Source organism: Mixophyes fleayi, chromosome 1, assembly GCF_038048845.1.
Source record: "Mixophyes fleayi isolate aMixFle1 chromosome 1, aMixFle1.hap1, whole genome shotgun sequence".
Classification (NCBI taxonomy): domain Eukaryota; kingdom Metazoa; phylum Chordata; class Amphibia; order Anura; family Limnodynastidae; genus Mixophyes; species Mixophyes fleayi.
In genome coordinates this window covers 379449925-379472095 of record NC_134402.1, presented here as the reverse complement: position 1 = coordinate 379472095, position 22171 = coordinate 379449925, and the positions used below count along the sequence as shown (strand labels likewise).

General features: G+C 39.2%; 1 protein-coding gene across 2 annotated transcripts in view; it reads left to right on the top strand.

Annotated features, from left to right (window-relative positions):
* Nucleotides 1–22171, top strand: part of LVRN (laeverin) — a 132550-nt gene that overhangs the window by 33825 nt on the left and 76554 nt on the right. For both annotated transcript variants that reach the window (XM_075179493.1, XM_075179484.1), the window contains exons 4-6: nt 3869–3995; nt 11306–11460; nt 16259–16372. In XM_075179493.1, coding sequence (XP_075035594.1) covers nt 3869–3995; nt 11306–11460; nt 16259–16372 — 396 coding nt within the window. The remainder of the gene's footprint in view (nt 1–3868; nt 3996–11305; nt 11461–16258; nt 16373–22171) is intronic.

Here is a 22171-nt window from a genome sequence, read left to right as displayed (position 1 = left end):
GCCAGGAGTCATTGCGGATTTCTGGGTTTTCTTCCTTCCTTTCCATTAATGAAAGAGACGTCTGGATGCATTTGCCACATTCTGGCTAGCCTGCTGTTTGCCAGGACAATGGGCCTCTTTAAAATGTTGTTTCGAAGAAGAAGCAGAAATGGTCTTCTACAATATAGTGGCAAATTATGTAATTTACCTTCTATGAGTTTTTGAATCATAGTATTCAGTTAAGCGGATTTTAGTCTGTTGATCTGCTGCCACAGGGATGCAGCCAAAGGGCTCTCCTCGCCTCCACTGTTGAAGCTACACTTCTGACAGAAGCGTCATTTTATCCAGTGATGACTCATAGAGGAAATCTATTCCTATTTTCATGATTTTCATACTCTTTTACAAGTGTTATCTACTTACTTTTTCTTGAATGTCCTTATGCAGATTATCTATGCAGATTCTCAGTGTCCAGGAGACCAAAACCAAGGCTACTGCAGATATATTTACTGAGACGATATGAAGGTTTTTAAATTAGGTCTCTGAATGAATCTCCATCTTCCAGTGGGATTGCGGTTTTCAACTTTAAGCACACAATCCCACTTTTTAGATACTATCCCATACTATCTTAACATTGATTTGCTGCTTCACCAATTATTCCCCTTTCTTATCCAGAAGTTTTCTAATCATTGTGTGTACTATTAACATGTGGTGCTGCTTATCTTCAAAAAAAAGGCATCCTGTAAGGTATGCGGGACTGACATATCCTCCATATCCTCCATAATATGCTTAATATATACTTCCACCACTTTGGGGTTACATTTTTTAGTTTCTCAATCTTCACTATCAGATGAGCGTTCCCCAAAAGTATCTATAGAGTAAGAAAGTTCTTGTATACTACCCAAGTCTGTACACATCTGAGATCTTTTAATACTTTGACGTGTTTGAAACTCTTCTTTTGATGCAAAATATTTAATTAGCCAGCTAATCAGATCCTCATATATTTCTGGGAATTGCATTGAATATTCTCTATTAGGAATACAGTCAACACATAAAGCTTAGGTTCTTATCACATGCTCCATAAATGTGATTATGAGTCTTGCCAACCTTCTTTTCTGCAACATGATTTGAAAGAGAACTGACAGGGAATGATGAATAAGTAACTAACTGATCTAATCTCATGAACAAAACAACTCTAACTAGGGGCTTACCTAGAACAGGTGTTTTTCAGCTTGTTCGGGGCTGGGTCCAGATCCATGCTGCAAGCTGTGTCCCAGGACTAAGTGCATAGGCAAACCGAGGGGGGGGGGGGTTCCTAGTGCCTGGAAACCCCCCTCCAAGCCTGGGGCACTGTATAATTGAGGTAGCTGGACCCTGCTCCAGCCTTCACACAGCTCTGCTTGAAAAGGGAGAGCTGCGTGCACCTAACAGTAGTGCACACAGCATTGCCCATGTATATTATGGTGATAGGAAGAGTTGGAGAGCAGCCAAACACTGTCTAAAATTATAGTCACGCCCCCATGCATGCTGGTCATGCCCACTGGCGGCGTGGTGTGGAAACCCCCCTCTACAAATCCTGCGTTTACCCCTGAAGTGGAACATGTACCGACCAGAAGCATCGAACTCACCACTTCTCCATGTGAGTGCTGACCTGGAAGCCGCTCGGGTCACATTGCCTGGAGGTGCATCAGCTATGCGCGCCATTTAAACTTCCTCTGTCCTTAGACAGAGTACCAGCTTACTACCTAATGCTAGTAAAGTGTGGCCCAGGGAGCCGCTCCTGTCCTGGTGGGCATGCCCATAAGGAGTGACACCGGGAACCCTAGGTATAAGGTAAGCACACATACACAAAAAATTATATTTTTACTACCCTAACCACTGCCTTACACAGCATTGAAGAGACAGGAACAGTCAATGAAGGAAGGAGGAGTCAAGCTCTATACCTTCTGGGGATGTAAACTTTTTCCTGTCTCTACTCAGCTGACTAAGGGTTAACCCCTTCATAAGGGCAACCATGGAAATCTTGTTTTTGCATTGTCTGCCTTTTCAGCACTAAGCAATAAAGCCATGCACACTGTTAGAAATGTAGGCGCAGCTGTGCAAATCAAGGTGCACAGTGCCACCACAATGGACATTTTGCTCTTTAGAGAGGCCCACAGTCACACAGTAAAAAGTGCAGTCAAAGACGGTATTATTTTGATTTCTAAAGGACATTTGGTTAACGTAGGTCTTAGCAAATGTGACTATTGTGCAAAGTGCAAACATTGTCTGATCACCAGATGGATATTATTTCTATTTATTTTATGTTTTTTGACATATTTTTTTCCATTACCCCTAACCCCTTTTTTGCTTCAGTATCTATGCAAAGTTCATCCCAGACTGTCTTTGAATCACATAAAACTTGTGGGAGTTGAGCTAAAAAAATTTAAAAATATATATATTAAAGGACATCTAATAAAACTGATGGAAAGGGCAAATGTGCTGTAACCCATAGCAATCAATTAAATGTTTGAGCTAATTTTCTAAACTGCACTAGAAAAAAAATCAAAAAAGTTTGATTTTAATTGAACATCGGAACATAAGGTGTAAGGTATAAGGCTTAGCAATTATATACGAGACATAAGAAGTATCATTTGTCACATTGAATAAAATTATAGCTATTTAGTTTTGTTGTGTTGGGTGGTTTAGTTGTTATTTAACTCCAGTAGATATAAACTTATATTCATACTGTATTTGTTTGCACTTGATGTTTGGTATCTACGGATTATAGCCTTATGTCTTTTTTTGTTTATCTTAGTGTACCCCTTGTAAATACTTACCAATCCATTTTCTTAACCTCCCTAGGGTACCCTATTATCACCCCTTTACACAGTTCACACAAAACAACAACGCTCTAATCCCCTGACCAATGTTGCTGTGTGACTAGATCATATAGCCCACTAAGCACTTTTAACCTTTGCAATATGGCTGGACTAATATAAAATATGTAGTACTTAACCCATTCTTTCCAACTTTGGAGTTCACACCTCTAGGAGATCTCCAAATTTAGCTGTGTCTTGGGGCCATGACCTTGCTAATCGCGTCATTAGCTTTATAATACCACTTTTAGCCTATTATAGTAGGGTGCAGGGCCAGGATGACACAAGTAGCCCTGCCCACACACACTTCAGCAACGAAGCGGGCAGAATTCGGCAGCTTGCCCTGCTCTCCCGTGAGTCCGGGAGAGTTCCCAAAAATTGGGGAGTCTCCCGGACATTCTGGGAAACTAGGCAAATTTGATTTAGCCTCATGTATCAAACTCCCATTGTCCTATAGATTGTAAGCTTGCGAGCAGGGCATTCTTACCTCTCTATCTATATTACCCAGTATTGGTTTGTTTCTGTGTTTGTACCCAACTGTAAAATGCTGGCGCTATATAAATAAATGCTGATGATGATGCTACCTTTTTGAAAATCAATTTCAGTTTCACTTGTCAATTTCCATACCACTAAGTTTACTCACATGGGGTTAGATTTACTAAGCTGCGGGTTTGAAAAAGTGGTGATGTTGCCTATAGCAACCAATCATATTTATTTAGTACCTTCTACAAAATGACAGCTAGAATCTGATTGGTTGCTATAGGCAACATCTCCACTTTTTCAAACCCGCAGCTTAGTAATTCTAGCCCATGGTGTCTTTTATAGAAACTTTTGCAAAGGTAATAAAGCAGTGATTCCCATAACAACCATTGAGATTCTTTCATTTTACACAACTTTCCCATTGAGATTTTGAAGCTTATTTGGTGTAAACAACAAGCATCTGTTTGTTTTTGCTAAAATGCTGCTTAGTTTAAGACCAACATGTGCTCTATTTACTATAATTGTTTAAATATAATTTTGTTACATTGTCTTAGATACGAGTTTGGGCGCGGAAGGAAGCTGTTCAGAAAGGATATGCAGACTTTGCCCTGGGTATTGCAGGGCCAATGCTTTCATTTATGGAGGATTTATTAAATGTCACATATCCTCTGCAAAAAACAGGTAAGCATTACTAATTATCCATAGGTTTTAAAAAGACATTTCTGACATAAAGGTTAAATCATTTTATACCTGCCAACATTCCTAATCCATATGAGCCAACTTTAACTTACTCTCCAGAGGGGAGGTCAAGAGCAAGTGCAAGGGATTGGGCAGGGTGGCACAGCAATTAATGTCATTTTGGCCCACAACAAAATGCTACAAACGCGTCATCGCTCCACAGGGCCAAAATTACATGATTTATAGAGACCCGGGTCATTGTGGCTCCTTGAAATTCGGATTTCTACCAGACATTCTGGGAGAGTAGCAAGTGTGTCCCATTCTAGGAAAATTGAGGAAACATAGAACACACCCCTGATCTGCTCAAGCCAGGATTTGGATCAACTAAGCCACAACAATTTTGGGCTAGAACACACCCACTGTTCATGTAAATATTTATAATTTAGCCATCAGGACTGTTTGCAAAATATTGAAGGTTCTTATTAAGAGAAATATAGAAGAAAGTGTGGCACATTTCCTCTCCTCCATATTTAGCTCCCCTTAGCCCTGTCACACTGCTGCCCATTTTAATGGTAATAGAATTCATCATTACTATTAGGTGTGTGTTCTGCTCATTCATTTGCTCTGTATGCCATAATGCTCTATCGGCACCTCAGAGGTGGTGAAGGGTCAGTTATATGCAATAGCATAATTTAGATAGGCCGCCACTCTTTTTAAATAAAATGGAGCAATACAGGTCTATGTTTGTACATTGAGGGTCTGATTCATGTTTGCAGATAAGCTCATTTGCGTGCTGTATCTTGCATGAAATAGCTTTGCCCATGCTCCGAAGCGGAACCTTCCACCAATGCATGCAGTTCATGTGTGAACGCAAATGACACTTACGACTGCCTATGACTTGAAGGGTGGGAGCAACATAGGCAATGAACAGTAAGGTCGTACCAAGGGTGTTCCAACGCAGATGAGGCAGATTACATTTCTGGATTTCTCGCATGTATGTTTCAGCCGTATCATTTGCTCCAGATACAGTGCAGGTGTAAGTGCCGACTGATACGGCATTCATCATCATTATCATCTTCACCATTTATTTATATAGTGCCACTGATTCCACAGCGCTGTACAGAGAACTCATTCACATCAGTCCCTGCCCCATTGGAGCTTACAGTCTACATTCCCTAACATACACACACACACACACACACACACACACACACACACACACACACACACAGACTAGGGTCAATTTTGATAGCAGCCAATTAACCTACCAGTATGTTTTTTGGAGTGTGGGAGGAAACCGGAGCACCCGGAGGAAAGCCACGCAAACACGGGGAGAACATGCAAACTTCACACAGATAAGGCCATGGTCGGGAATTCAACTCATGACCCCAGCGCTGTGAGGCAGAAGTGCTAACCACTTAGCCACCGTTCATTGTCTTTGTATTAAAAACTACAAGTATGTGTACCACTAGCTAGTACAGAATAACTATATGCATGTAAAATAGTCCACAAAAAGGCATTGTGTAAAGCATGCATTAAGAACATCCTTTTTTATGTATTTTTGTTATGGAAAAAAAAAAAACATCTTTTTTTTTTAACAATCCATATTTTGTTTATTGTGTTTAGATGTGATCGTATTGCGCACATACGATTGTGCATATACTGCTGTCTGTGCACATATGGCAAGTAGCGTGTAGGCAGAGTGTACTTACACCCGGATTCAAATGGAAATGTTTCTTGAGATCCACTTGGATTTAAATACTGTCGCACCTCAAGATATTTGCTCTTTTTTTAACGCAAGTTTAAAATGAGGCCCAAATTTCATAGCTCCAGTATGTAAAAGATAGAGGTAGCGCCTTATTTGAGCACACTATCTTCGTGTCCTGATCCTAGATAGCCTCATTAAAAACCCCTTTTACACTTTTCCTCACAAGGCACACCTACTCCAGTCCTTTCCACCACTTCGAACACTATAACCCCCGCACAGAGTTCTCTATATTATAATTACTATATCAAAACAGTATAAAACCCATAATCACAATGCAGATATATAGGTATGCAATAAAATCTTTAGTTATACAATAAAGTTAGAACATATGTTCAATAACATAATTTTCAAAACTAACATGTAGATGATACCATATCTGGGTGTAGATACATTAACTTCTCTTACTGATTTCTTCATAAATGTGTGTATCTCCCTCATATATGTGTGTATGTACGTGTGCGTATCCCATACTTGCCAACTCTCCCGGAATGTCCGGGAGACTCCTGAAATTCGGCAAGTCTCCCGCATCCCGCAATTGCGGGGCTAAAATGACACGTTTCGCAGTGAATTGCGTCATTTTGGCCCCGCTCCTGTGACAAAACGGCATAGTTGTCGCCCCTCCCGCATCTAGACACCGCCCCTCTCCCGGATATAACTTGCCAAAAGTAGGCAAGTATGATGTATCCTAGAAATCATTACAATTCCCATGGTGGCTGCATTATAGGGCAGCAATATCCTAATAATCCTTATACTCAGCACAGCTTGTGTCCAATATATATATTACTGTTCTGGTACATACACTCCACTACTCACTGCCCACTACTTCACTGCCTAGTAAAACTTCTAACTCGATTACAACGCTCATTATCATTAAGCACAGTAGACACTCCACAGTACAACATCACTGCTTAGTAAAACATCTCTCACAGACTCTCCAGTTCAATGTTACAGCTTAGTACAACTTCTCACATACACTAACTTGCCAGGGTAACATTACTGCTTAGTAAAACTTCCCAGACACAAACTTCCTAGCGGATACTCCCAACTTAAGTGACAGGAAAAAACAATATTTGTTTTCAACACTTAGTTACTGTAAAAGTATGGCTTAAACAATAAAGAGGGTACATTGTAAAAAATTAACAGAGGTAATAAAACGTAATACTATAATCAATAAAGAATAAAAGATAAGGGAGCAACATGCTGTTATATTGTGAATTAAAAAATTAATGTTAGTGGCACATTTTGTGGTCAGACAGAGAAACATGCTTATCATGCAGTGCACTCAGGCCATGCCTGGTGATTGGATCCCAAAACTCTCTATCTGGGAAGTAATCAGAATGTGTCTGAGCATATTGTCACCTAAGTAGTACTGCAGAGTTCTCAGCCACTAATTCCCATTTATTAAAAACATGTAAAGATGAGAATGCTCAATACTGTTTGATAAACTCATTGGGTTATTAAAGTTATACATACATATGCAGGTAAATTTTACTTGCAGAGGTGCTATGTACTGTTTCCCACGCTTTGGATGCAACCGATTGTCCAACAGATGAAGGAGCCAAGACTCTGAGTCTTGCAATCTGCAGTTCGGGCAGCAGATGGCGTGGCCTCCTTTATCTAGCAAGATGAGACTGATGTGAGACTAGATCTAGGCAATACTATTCACCCTGTCATTTGACAATGACAATGGATACTCTGTCTTATTTTGACTCGAATTATGAATGGACTGGGACAGAGCAGGAAAAATTGAGAAACAAATTGGGAAACTATAAAACAAAGGTGGAGAAACCTGATAAGAAAGAGAAAAAGGGGAAATATTCAGACGGATCTGGAATGGTTGGGGGATATGGAAGCGCCACTGTAATGAAATGATGTATTTAGGAGAGTTGGTTTAATACAAATACGCAGTACTTCCATGAACCTGTGAACTTCGAGACCATAGGCTGCTCACCTGCCAGGATTGCAGAGAGATCACAATATCATTTAGAACACAGAAAATATCAGGCAAATTTAAGCACTGCCTCTACTACTAGTTAATTCTTTGTTTTTCTTTTTTGAGTGATTGGTGCATGCTAATACATCAGTGACCTTTAAAATGATGTATAGATACAATTGCATCATATGGATGCAGGATAGATATAATGGGGAATGTACAGAACTACTGAGCATTTATGTAAAAATTATAACATATAGGTTTGAACGACCACTAAATCCCAGAACTAAGTGCTTCATGTATTCAGCATGTAAAAAGCACTGTTTAGTTTTACAAGGACAAAAAAAAGAAAACTGGATTGAGCAGTTCCTCCCCCTTCTGTTACATTGAGTTGAAGCGATATACCACATAGTTAAGACACTGACCTAAGTGGATATAATACAGGAAATAATTGCAAGGTATAGATCAGTTAGCTTGGGTAGCCATCAACCCGCAGCAAATATATTACTTTGGAAAATGACCCACTCTTATTTCTTCTTTTAATACTTCACCTACTGAGAGTCTTATGTTTTTCTCCAATATGTCTTTACCGACATCACATTTTAGTCTCAGCGCCTGGTGACAGCTCCACCATGTGGGGAAGCCCATTAACACATTCTACATAATCTTTATTTATTGAGCACCAACAAGTAAATTACATCATTTCCATTTTTCCATATAAAAAATAATTGGTGGAAATTTTGGGGAGAGTTAAAAAGAAACAAGTACAAAGATGAAAAAAGGATAAATTATAAACAATAAGGTTTAAATAAAAATAAATAAGAGGGAAATGAGAGGAAAACATTTTTTCCCTTTAAGGGCAATAGACAATATAAGGCAAGTATGGCCAGGTGTGGGAGGGGGAGGGTGATTAAGACCCTTTGGATTATCTTAAACATAAATCTCTTAACCAATATTTAATTAATACTATCCAAATATAGTGAGACTATTTTACAAAGTGTGTTTATATAGTAATAATCTAGCTACTAAAATCTGATCTCCCTATTGCATTACTTCTGATACGTTTAGTATAGCTTGTTAAGTACTATGGGGGAAAGGAGGGTTTCACTTAGGACAGATTTGTGGAGGATTGAATTATTTCTCTCTCTTTAAATTCTACTCCAGTGGTTCCCAAACGGTGCGCCTAGGCTCCCTGGGGTGCCTCGGCGATATCACAGGGGTGCCTCGGCCATGGCCATTGGTAAGCAAGGCGGGGGACTACATGGTAATTATTTTGGTTTAGGGGTGCATTGAAAAATCTATGGAGACCCTAAGGGTGCCTTGAACTGAAAAAGTTTGGAATACACTGTTCTAGCCTGTATTAGTGCCATGTGGCTATAAATACAGTATACTGATCAAGTGCTGTTAGGACAATGTCTTCCATCTCTATATACATCTTGTATATGAGGGAGATTGGTAGTCTTCCAATGAACTGGTATAAACGATTTGGCTGCGTTATGATTATTCTGGTAAAGATTTTTTTATATTTAGAAATGATACTGTTCATAAGGTTAAAAAACTAGAAACCAGAGTCAGCTCGTATTTCCTTTGTAATTTGAATAGACTTTATACAAAATGAAATAATTTTAGAACATTCCCACCAAATATGGGTAGGAGAGCCTGGTGTTTGCATTTCCATCACCCATCCGGAAGTCCTGGAAACATTATGTTCAGTACGTTGGGACACCTATATCATCTTCTAATAAATTTACATTGTGTTTTTACCACCATGATACTTTGTAAGCTTATCTCAAAAGAAAGCACAGGAAAAAAAATATTAAAGCAATTAATGTTACCTGTCGATAATATGGTAATTTATGATTATATATGAATTTATTTTTAAAAAATAGTTTTTTTTATAATTTTGTCCCCCCCCCTTGGAAAAACATTTATTAGGCTGTCACTAATGTCTTCTGTACATAAAATACATTTTACAGCTGCTCCTGAAGGCAAACACACGTTTTCGCATACATACTCAGCTGTCAGCACTAGTGTTCGGAACTTAAAGTAGCTCCCCAGTTGGAGCAAGAGATGCGGCAGAAAACCTGCGTACTTCTGTGTGACTTGGACGTCACTGCAGAGGAACGCCCTTACTGTATATTGCCTACATGAATTCGCCAATTCCCCACCCTGTTCATTCCCCTAAATCGTTGACTGTAATAAGTGTCTTTGTGCTCATAGGTGACTTAGACGTGGCTGCGTTCTGTCCAATATTCATGGTTAAATAGGGCCAAATTCTCTTGAATTTCTGGATTTAAACTCACTCCACCATGATCTGCAGGGGACCCGGCACGGAGCATCCCTACGTTGTTCCAATCATGATTATATATAATTGATGTGATAGGAGAAACTATGAAGAAGATATATATAAGGCCCCTAAACTTTTTCCACCATGTTAGTCATAGTGTGTAAAGTGTGAGACAACTCTTGAATTAAAGGGATTATTTCTATTGTGATATTCAAAAAGAGCCCTTCTATTTTTGTTCATTTTTTTACTCTACAGGATGGGATTACCCCATGATCCCATGTAAGAGGACTATGAGTTAATAATTTGTAAAGTTTGGTAATTGGAGATCACTTTGACATTTGCATGGATGTAGGATATCATGATTGAATCTTGATCTTTTACCTCCCCAGACAAAGTCCTGGAGACCCTTATGGAATTCTGTGAAGAATCTATTTGAGATATGTATTGGTAATGTTTGTTAAACATATAGGGGCTAATGCAAGGTTGGTTGCAAATTGGGAGTAAATCAGTCTGAAAGCATGGAAAAATAGCCTATTTCCGCCCATATGCAGAGCTCTAGGGCATCTATTTATGTGTCTGCTTTGGCATCAGCAGCCTATACTCCTGGTTTACTACAAGTCATCATCATCAGAGAATATTTGCACCTGCCCTATATTAGATGCAAAAGATGTGTATCCAAACAGGGATGTTTTTGTGTTTCTGCAGTTCTGTATGAGCCGCATTTGCTGAATACACCTTTACTATACTCAGCCAATGTTAGAACGACCCCTCCCTTTCCTGTCCTGCCTCTCCAGGCACAGCCGGTGTGAGTGTCAGCAAAGGCACATTTGCATTCACTTGCTTTCTGAGCATGCTTTATACATCCCACTCTGTATCAGACCCATAGTATTTTAGGGAGGCTGTTCATTATAATTATTTTAACACCACCTATCCAAGAGACTTTGGCAGTTTGCATTCCTTTTAGATAAGATCATATTTTCACTATGTCCTGTTCTGGTGCTGGATCGAGACGTGCGGGCTGCCTGGAACTGCACATTACACACAAGTGCCTGGTGGACAAAAGGCATTCAGACACAATCAGAGCAGCCAGCAGCATCTTCTGCCTCCTTTTCAGGTGTCTGGTACACGGGGTGGGGCTCTAGTAAATTGCCCCCTCTATAAGAAACATCCAGATCTTCCCTGGTTGTAAATGTGCATTTTCTTTGATTATGGTGATACCTAGGTATGTAATTCCTTTAACACATATTATATTACAGATGAGTAAAGCCTCTAAATGACTATAAGTGATTAACGTAATAATGAAACCTTATTTTTCTCTCTTCTAGATTTTGTAGCAATGCCCGAGTTTGGTGTTGGAGCAATGGAGAACTGGGGTTTAATAGCTTTTCAAGAACTCTCATTGATTTACAACCCCAAGCAGAAGTTCAGCAACTCTAAAACTCTGACCTGTCTGATTGTTGCTCATGAGATAGGACACCAGGCATGTGGTAAAATTTCCCAGATATTTATTAATTTAAATGTGTAACTTATTTAACGTCGATAGATGGTGAATGGCTAAAAATTAGGGTCTGTCCTAGAGGCCCATTCTGATCCCAGTTATTATTCTCTGTCTTAAAGGATGAACCTTTGTATTCTTTCCATATCTGACTAAGGGGCATATTCAAGTAGGATTCCGGTCCGTGGTAACGAGCGTTATCGCGGAACCTGCGCAGTATTACCGGTAGTAGGGTACCGCAATAATGCAGATTTTCGTACGCAACTCTATGGGGTGCGAACAAAAATCCACGTTATTGTGGTACCGGGGATTAACTTTGCGGCCCGTTCCGGCGAGATCCTGCGGACTGGAAAGGTAATTGAATATGCCCCTAATTGTCAAGATCTTGCAATTGTAGCTTGTTGAAATTAAAACATAAAAACATCTAAGGAACAACAAGGGCAAACCTTAACAATCCATCCATTGCTAAACTAAAAATATCCAGTAACATCCCTCTCCCCCCTCTTCTGCACTCTCCTGTCCCTCTTCCCCCTGTTCTGTCTCTCCTCCTGTTACAAATAAGAAAATTCTGAGGAAACGACTTGTGTATTTATGTTCTGCTGTTTATTGTATCTGATTTCTCATATTTCCATTCAAAATAAAGAGTTTAGCTAAAAGAAAATATCCAGTCGTGGTCCTAGACAAGTTGGATATACTGACACCACAATTGGTTTAACAGGAACTACACGTCACTTCTGTGCACTAATGTTAACAATTGGATGCTTGCCTTGGCTACATATTAGCTTAATTTCTCTCTGTTGCATGGAACACAGATATTAGCTGAGCTGAAATACTCCTGGCTGCTTTTAATACTCTAGAGCTCTGATTGGCTACATTGGTCCTAAACTTGCCCACTTATTCTCCTGCCTTTCCATGTATCCCCCATTTTTACCCCAGTCAAATGCATAAAAATTGCTATGATACTTTAGAAACAATGTAGTCCAGCAAAGGCTGGAACGCAGAAGGCTGCCCATATAGGAACCCCATGCACAAGAGGGATAGATGTACTATAGAGTACATTTGCTATCATCATTATCGAACTGAAATATTGTTGCATTAATCTAATGTTTTTCAGGAAATTATAGGCAAAATAGAAATTGTCTTTAACACAAAGTTAAGGGATGATATGTGAATCATGAAATTGAGGATATTGCTATAATTTGACATCGCTTTAACATGCTTTTCAATTTCCTAGAATGCTTTGGTGTGTAACAAAAATATTGAGGAAAAGGGAAGCTAATCAAGTAGCACTTTGCGGGTGGCTCTATTACATACATATCAATGTATACACATATAAGAAAATATCCTTTAAGAGCTGAAATTCTGTATAAGCTTCTGAATAAACAGATTGTCTCACGTTCAAACAATGTATTAAAGATCAGTCAGCTTGCAGGGATCTCATTTATTTTAATTGCTTGGTGGAGGCTAGCACTGAAACTCCTTGTTGGTAGTTGTTGCTTTGCCTGTTATTATGCAGCTGTGACCTATTAACACCACATATTTGCTATATTATGATACTCTTGTATATAGTAGGTATGCCCTTTATTGCCATCTACGGCTAAAGTCATAATTGTTTTTGTCATGTTTTTAAATATTCATAAACTGTGCAATTTCTTGTTATCATCAATTGGTTAAATACACTTTGTATATTTTTGTATCTGGTTTCTACTCTCCTTGTAAATGAAAGTTATGTATGTACATTAATACGTTACAGCTCTAGAGGTGGGTACAGAAAGGGGAGCTACAATGGAGATTATTATTCTTATTACTTAATGCTGAAAACACTCAGCACAATTATTTGTCAAGTATTGTTTTTTCTTTAAACGCTGTGATTTTGCCAGCAGGATTTAAAACAGCAATTTTATTACCGGCAACACCCAGTGTGTGAATTTAGCAAATATAAATTTTCCAACAAAGATGCCGGGTTTTGCTTTTAATAAAATTGCCTTTTTACATCCTACAAATAAAATTGTCGAAAACCAGTGATTTAAAAAAAAAAAAATGCTTGATTAATAATTGCCTGAGGGGTCTATTTATTAAGCTGTGATGAACTAAAAATCCGGAGAAAACAGCTGTTGTTCTCGGCATCACAGCTTTTATTTTAGTTTATTCTGAGGTTAAAGCAGTAGAAATATACCACTTTACATTGGTCATTGCAGTCCCCATAGACCATATCTGACCCCACTTATCACCACCAGCCTTAAAAACTAACAACATCTCAAGATGGGATTAGCTTACCTTTTCAATGGAGCCCTTAATTCTCTATCACTGTCGGAGAATATGCTGTGGATCAATTGCTGGGTCCCTTTGATATACGCATGAGCGACCTTAGCCACAGGGGTGACTAGGATATTAGTTTATATGGGGGAGATTGTCAGGGCTCGCCAATGATTCCTGGCATGGTAAATACAATCGGCAGTACATTTTGTATCACCGCGGTATGCAATGATACAAGATGATGCTTACCCCAAAATTTTGTGTCTCATCAGTTCTGACTCGATGCTAGTACATAACTAAAACTAGTTTATGAAGCTGCAAGAACGTGGGCACACTGGGCTAATGCTAATTCTTCCCCTTTTGTGAAAACATGCACCTGTTTCTGCATTTTTGGCCAGCACTGGGTGATCTGGGGCAAGATATTTAAATAAACTTCAAGTTGTGGAGATTACTTATTTAGGACCCTATTTATCAAACTCCGAAGAGGTTAAAATCCCCCAAAAATGGCAACGATTACCACATTAGTTAGCAACGTGGCTATTTCTTATTATTGGATCGTAGCAGATATCTCCAATATATCCTGCAGTCCCAGTCTCATTGTTCACAAATCCAGTCCCCATAGGTGTCTATGGAGACAGCGCTTATGGACCAGTTATCAAGCTCTGGAACTGTGATCTTGACACCGACATCTAACGCCATCTGGAGATGGCATTAGCCATTCTTATAGGGAGAGCATCGCAGGGGGAGTCATGCTCCTCCTCATCACAAATTCTGTACAAACAATTAGAACTTGTAAATAAAGTGATCACGATTGTGATCACTTTACTATAAACTATTTGCAGGGACAGGCTCTTATAGGAGCTGCTGTTCCAGCTCAACAATGTTAATAAATAGGCATGTTATATCATTTCTTATCAATGTCATAACAGACGATAACTAACGTGAGGAAAATGCGATGGGTCTCAGATAGACCCCTTAGAAAGACATCCCTGGTTTTGCAGGTGGCCACAAAGCCATTATAGCTCAGTAATATATTTAGATTTTTATACATACACAGAAGTAGATAATAGGCATTTCAATGGGACACATTTTACACCATGCAGGCAATCTCTATATGGTAATATGCAATAAGCATTTGTAGTTGTAGAAATATTAAAAAGAATTAAAATGTACAAATCTGACACAAAAAACTAAAGACACCCCCAATGTGCTCTTATCATGACTTATTTAAGCCATATATGAGGCTTACATAAGTATAACTTGTAATTAATTATTGGGGGTGGTTTGAAAGCGATAATAGGTGGGATTATTAAGTGTCTTTTTTACTTTTTTAGAGTACACATTCACGTTTTAGACTGTAATTCCACAAGTAGTTGCATAAATGTCCTAGACAGAGAAAAATGAGCAGTGGACTTACGTATATGTGTATTTACACAAAAAAATGTGTGCTTCTTGTCCACGTATTTCTGATTCATATATCACCCTTATGATTAGATTTATCAAACCTTCTAAATAGGAAAGTGGAGGTGTTGTAAACAGCAACCAATCAGATTATAGCTATCATTTTCTGGTCTGTACTAGATAAACGATAGGTAGAATCTGTTTGATGGAGTCTGGCTGTGAACTGGTGATCTGAATACTAACCTGACAGTAGCTATTTGGGTTACATTAGTTTCTCTGCACCTCATTTACAAAGTGCACTAAATGCACAGTACGTAATGCTTTCATTTTGCCCTGCCCACTTCAAGCTACAAAGCTGCTCTATGCTGTGCTAGAAGTGCACCTAGGTGTGCGGAGGTGGAAAATCTGAAGAGGTGCACTCTGCGAAAGTGTGAACCTCACATCAAGGTCCAAACTCCTACTGCTTTAGAATGGCCACTTTCCCTAAATAAAGTATTGTTCGGTTTAGCTGTACTAATGGCTTATTAATCACAAGAGTGAGGGGGCATCAGGATTATCTTTATTACATGTGTCACTTTTGTGTGTTTAAAGCATTGCTTTACTTAGCCTCACGTTGAATTGCATTTCCTTTGCCAAAGTGTAACTGGAAGGTGCAAGTTGGGTTCCATTAAAAGTTTATGATGGGGCCCATCTCTACCAGCTCGGAGCCCTTCTCCTCCTGCAGAGTGGAAAGTGCCATGCGCACACAACAGGGAACACCTTGAAAAATGCATCCTCTCCACCCTTTTATCTAACTTCAATCATCTCACTCCCTAAAGTAAAATAAAAACAGCCACATCCTATTCTGCACTTTGTTTGGAACACCCTCACCCCCCAACTCTTCCCATCGGCCAGTAAAAACTTTAGTTCCTCCATGAATGCCAACATCTTGCTTTGTAAAGCACTTGTGCAAATGAATGCATCCTCTAAGAAAGGTTTTATGCTGGGCTTTGGTTATTTTCTGCTTAGTAAATGAGGACCACTGATTTTCTTTAGCTATAAAACTGCTAATAAACAAGAGACACATATTCTGGCTGCAGATGATCCTACAAGCCAATGTTATTTAATATTTTCTGTTTTTCCCCAGTGGTTTGGAAACCTTGTTACTATGAAGTGGTGGAATGATATATGGTTGAACGAAGGATTTGCCTCATACATGGAGTACATAGGTGCTAGTTTCATTGAACCCAAATTGAAACTGGTAGGTACAATACATTTTTCACATGGCTAATTCAACTGTTACTGTATATAGAAAGAAGTAGCATTGTTCCAGCAGGGCACACAATCTTTCTTATTGAAACAAAATGAAAAAGATCATTGAAATATTGAAAAGTGCAAATGATGCTGTGATAGGAAGACTTTGAGAGTCTGAAGGCTGCTTGAAATAAATAAAAGTTTGGTTCCTCATTGTCAGCAGTCAGAACACAAAGCAGAAAACAGCTTTAAAACAGCAATGTCTAATCTAATCATACTTCTGGTACATTGCATTTAAATTAGGTTTAGCACAAAGATGCAACGTCTGGTTTTAGGGCAAATGCAGACTGTCCATGTCAAGCAAAGCATAGAAAAAAAAATCAAATATTTTAATATGTATGGAAAATGGTTTATCATTTATGAACAATGTACATATTTCAGCTTAATTTATACTTGTAAAGAGCAAAAATAGTGCAGTAACTCATAACAACCATTCTTATTCTAGCTTTAATTTTTTAACTCATAAGATGAAATCTGTCACATAATTTATTGCTGTGGTTTCTAGAATATTTGTGCACATTGCGTAATGCTATTAAATAAGCCCCTTTGGGGACCATTTATGAACCAGGAAAATTGAGAGATGCAGTTTTCTACCATCCGCTTTTCATCATCTATCTGTACAGAGCGGTGATAGACAAGCTGATATACTTGAGGGTGTGCCAGACAGGTCCCCTGACTTTCAAAAGGGCCACACATTTCCCTTAATCCGTAATCAGTTAAAATAGCAGGCATTTTAACTAAGTGTTACACACTATAACATACTAATCGGACGCCACAGGCGAATGCTCGTAGGACCACATGCGACTCTGGGGCTGCCTGTTGTCCATTGCTGGTGTAGCCCTGTTAGGAATACGCATGTTGACAATAGTAAAAATGAATTAACGTATTGCTTCGATTCTAAGATGCACTTTTTTTCCATATAGACATCTCTAAAACCCGGGTGCGTCTAAAAATCGCGAGTGCGTGTTAGGATAGCAGGCGGAAGTTTGGCCGTTGTCGCTTTACCCTGGTCTCTGAATACAGTGGCGTTCATTTTGATCCCTTACTGCAGTCAAAATGTTGTCAACAAGATTGCATTACGAAGCCACATTGAAACGAAAAGTTATTATGTATGCAGAAGGATATGGAAATAGAGAACCACCATATGGTGGTGGTACTGAAATTAGGGTGCATCTTACCATCGATGAAATACAGTATTTGTTTTTCCTAAAATACTGCTGGTTGTAGCCTCATTTTCTCTTTATTTCATGTGTCCCATTTGTACATTGTAATTATGTTGGTTTATTTTTGTACATAAATGCATTTCCCAGTGTAAAATGTCCCTGTATTGGACTAAAATGAGCTCAGGAGACATGTAAAAGAGTCATAAAGACCCCGCAGGCTTCCAGTAAATTGGTAACACCTCCCAGAATACACGCTCTTTACCCTGTAGAACATATGTATGTTGTGTATGATTTCAAATAAGAAAAGGCAACGGCTCTGCAGTTCAGCAGTTCTGCATTTTTCTGCATTTGTAAATTACCTTTCAAGTGATAATTACATTTAACCTTCTACAAAGCAATTCATACAGTAAAACACATTGGTAAAATAGCAATCACTGCCAGATCGACTTAAATGTACTGAATTGACAGACACAAACACATCGATAGATGGAGAAATGAATATTAGACATCCAATGCCAGCAGTTAGAAGGGTTCTTCTACTGCACTGCCAAATGTTGTTGCGAGTCAATATACATTAACAAGAGGAAATAATGGAGCCATTCACTCAAATTACTGGACCTCGAGCTTTTCCTCACTATAATGAAACACTGTGCAGAGAATGAGCCTTTGAGAGAGAAAATCTGTCATTTGAAGTATTTATATTAAAGTGCAGTGAAAAACAACAAATCCAAAGGCTGGTAAAAGGGGTCACTGAATATGTCAAATGTACTTTTAGGATTACCTCTTAAAAGGAAGCCATTTGAAGTACATTTCCCTCTGCTTCATGTCAGATATTTGCTCCAGCAGCTCTTTTGGACAATTATGGAGGGTCTCCTTCGTTCTGTTTAACATTGCAGGGTGAAGCTTCCTCCAGGTTTCTGCAAAAGGCATTCACCTGAAAATGGAAATTAATTTGAGGGTATGTGAGTGCTGGGGAATAATTATCTCCTACATGCTGTGCAAGAGCAGACTGTGCCATTTACACAGCAAAGGCCATTTCTCTCCCCATGTACAGCTTTTTCACAGTCAAAAATGTTTCTTTTATCTTCATTCTCTTCACCCCTGCAAGAATAAATGAAAGTATTTTCTCCGTATCCCATCCACTCTCAAAAACCAACAAAAAACATATAATTCGTGTGTATGAAAAAGGCAGCGGATTGGAGAGAGGATTGCATTTCTACTGGGAAGGGAAAAGAGTACCATAGCATTAAACTAGCCAATGTTTTGACTGCTAAGGAAAATGTGTCAATAATTTTTTTACACTTAGAGAATGACTTGCCTAATTTATTGAGGGCAATGCTGTTCATGTGGACTTAACATAGGAAGGATAACATAACTTTAGGAGGATAACTGCTATTGTTCAGTATTAAAACATTGTGACTAAAAATGAGTTGTCAGTGTCAACTGACTACTAATGATGTGCTCATTAAATGATTTTACCTTTCATTATTCGTTGCTCTCTTAATTTGTTACCACATATTCCTCCATTTTTTGCATTATCTCACCATAACCTATTCACTTTCTCTCTCCACCTTCCATTTCATAAGACTTATACCTTATCTTTAAACTTCTAAACCTGAACCCTTTCATCATTTCATCTTTTATATTTTTACCTTACACATCCTAAAGCCATTGCATATAAGCCCTTCTGGATAGTCTTACAATTGCAGAGTAGCATGCTATGTTGTTTGTATGCAATCACATAACTAGATGCCCAGAAACCCTGGTGCTAATTCTGATCCAAGCCAAACTCTGCTGTCCCATAGGAAATGTTGCCTATGACGGTAGGATATGCTTGCATCATTTATTTTTTTAGATTTAGTTGTCCTATAACTTTATATGGATTATAAGGAATCTCAAATAATAAATATATTTTACAAGCATAGCATGAGTAATGAGAATATATATATATATATATGGTTTCCTCCGGGTGCTCCGGTTTCCTCCCACACTCCAAAAACATACTGGTAGGTTAATTGGCTCCTATTAAAATTGACCCTAGTCTCTCTCTGTCTGTGTGCATATGTTAGGGAATTTAGACTGTAAGCTCCAATGGGGCAGGGACTGACGTGAATGAGTTCTCTGTACAGCGTTGCGGAATCAGTGGCGCTATATAAATAAATGATGATGGTGATATATATATATATATATATATATATATATATATATATATATTAGCATGAGCACACTTCTGGCGAAACACATGAAAACTATTTCTTGCTTTTCTACTTTGCTTTAATGGCAGGATTGCAAAGTACTTGACAACATAAAGATTCCATACACTTTCTACACTTTTTATACTTGATACTCGTCCCACAGCTCTAGCTTGATGGGCAGGTGACACTCTTCCCTTCCCTTTCAAAGGGAGTTCTCACCAGCTGCTCTTGTTTGATTGCACATCCTGTCAGCCTGCTGTATCTGTGGGAAAAGATACTTTCAAAGCATGTAAGTTAATCCAGACTTCATACTATTATAATGTCTCATCATTCCTCATCTCATCATTTCCAGTCTTGATTACTGTAACCTTCTCCTCACCGGCCTCCCCCGCTCTCACCTAGCCCCCCTTCGTTCTATACTTAATGCGGCTGCGAGGCTCATATTCCTTTCACGTCGCTCTTCTTCTGCCTCCCCTCTCTTTCTTGCCTTACACTGGCTCCTCTTTCCATACAGGATTCTTTTCAAACTTCTCACCATCACTTACAAGGTGTTACGCTTCAAAGTAAATCACAGCTATGGAGTCCGGGATGTGATGAAGCATAGGGTGTTTATTGCTTAGAAAATACAAATAAATAGTACAAACCAAATATAGTTGAAGCTGCACATGTATTTCTGATAAGGCTGAATTCTGATTGCAAGGAATATTGCAGATACAGGTAGCAAGGTAAGTGGAGAGAGATCCGGAGAAGTGGAGTTAGCAGCAAAATGTGAGGGTCCAAGGGCAGAGGAGCAACAGGAGAACAAAACCATAGGAAGGGCAACAAAACAACAATGACCAGCACAGGAGAGGGAGAAAGGCAGGTATACATAGGGAACACCCAGTCACAGGAGATAATTAGTGAGACAGGTTAACCCATAGTAATAACAAAGGATAAGGCACCTCTGGTGAATTAGAGGTACTGCCATAATATATATAATGAACACAATAATAAAGTCCAATAGTCCTGGAGGCAGGAGCTGCCAATACAAAGCAGCAAGCTGCAGGCAGATCATGACACAAGGCCCTCTCCCACACAACTGCCCCTTATCTCTCCAACCTCCTCTCCATCCATAGTCCCTCCCACTCACTGCGCTCGGCCAATGACCATCACTTCCCCTCTACTCTGATCACTTCTTCACATTCCCAAATCCAAGATTTCTCCCGAGCTGCCCCCCTCCACTGGAACGACCTCTCACATTCCATCTGACTTTCCCCTAATTTGTGCTCCTTCAAACGGGCACTTAAAACTCGCCTCTTCCTTAAAGCCTACCAGCCATCCACCTAACCCTCTCTTTATTCTCATTCCCTCTCTCTGACCTGCCCCTTCTCGCTCCTCCTGCAATTGATCCCTTCTTGCTCCGTTTGTTCCTGCTGTCTGTTTGCCCTCCTCTTAGGATATAAGCTCTTACGAGCAGGGCCCTCTTCCCTCCTGTCTCTATACCATTTATTTTGCTTCAGCCTCACTATAATTGCTATGCCTGGAGCTCCGGGAGTCTTGGTAATACTCGTTAATTTTTCTGTACTGTTTTTCCCTGTATGGTCTACTGTTTTGTAATGTGTACCACGCTGCAGAAATCTTGTGGCGCCATATAAACGATAACAATAATAACTAATAGTTTGTCACACACATGTCCTCCACCTGTCTTTTAGCTAGGTGCACTGATGTACAAATCTGTAACTGTTTGCAGATATTTCTCTGTAGATCGCCAGCTAAACACCTATCTTCTCTTTTAGAAGCCTGTGGCAAACATCCCCTTTGTCACATATCGCATCCCCTAGCATCACCAAATAGAGGGGACTACAAATTTTCGTGACAATGCATCTGCATTTTTATGCCGAATCCCAAGTCTATGTTCTACTGAGAACCTGAAAGTTTGTAGTGCCAAGAACCACTGGGTTACCTTGGCATTTACCTCCCAGTTGCTTTGCATCCACCGCAATGATGCATAGTCTGTTATTAATGAGAATTCTGCCTAAGAGATAATAGTACAGAGCTTCTGTAGCCTATTTTATGGCAAGACATTCCTTCTCTATGGTGATATATTATTTTTGTTTCTTGGAAGTAATGTCAGACTCCATCCTTTTCCTGTAATAAGTCTGTACCTAAGCCGATATCGGAGACATCAGCTTGAAGGAAGAACCTCCGGGTAAAGTCAAGGTCTTGTAGAACTGAAGAGGAACAGAGAGCCAAGCGAAGATCTGTCCATGCAGTCTCTGCAGAGTCAGACCAGGCTAGTCTATCTGGACAACTTTTTTTTAACCTGTCCTTAAGTGGAGCAGCTTTACTGGCAAAATGCCTTACAAAATCGCCTGTAGTAAACTACAAAGCCTAGGAAAGTTCTTAAAT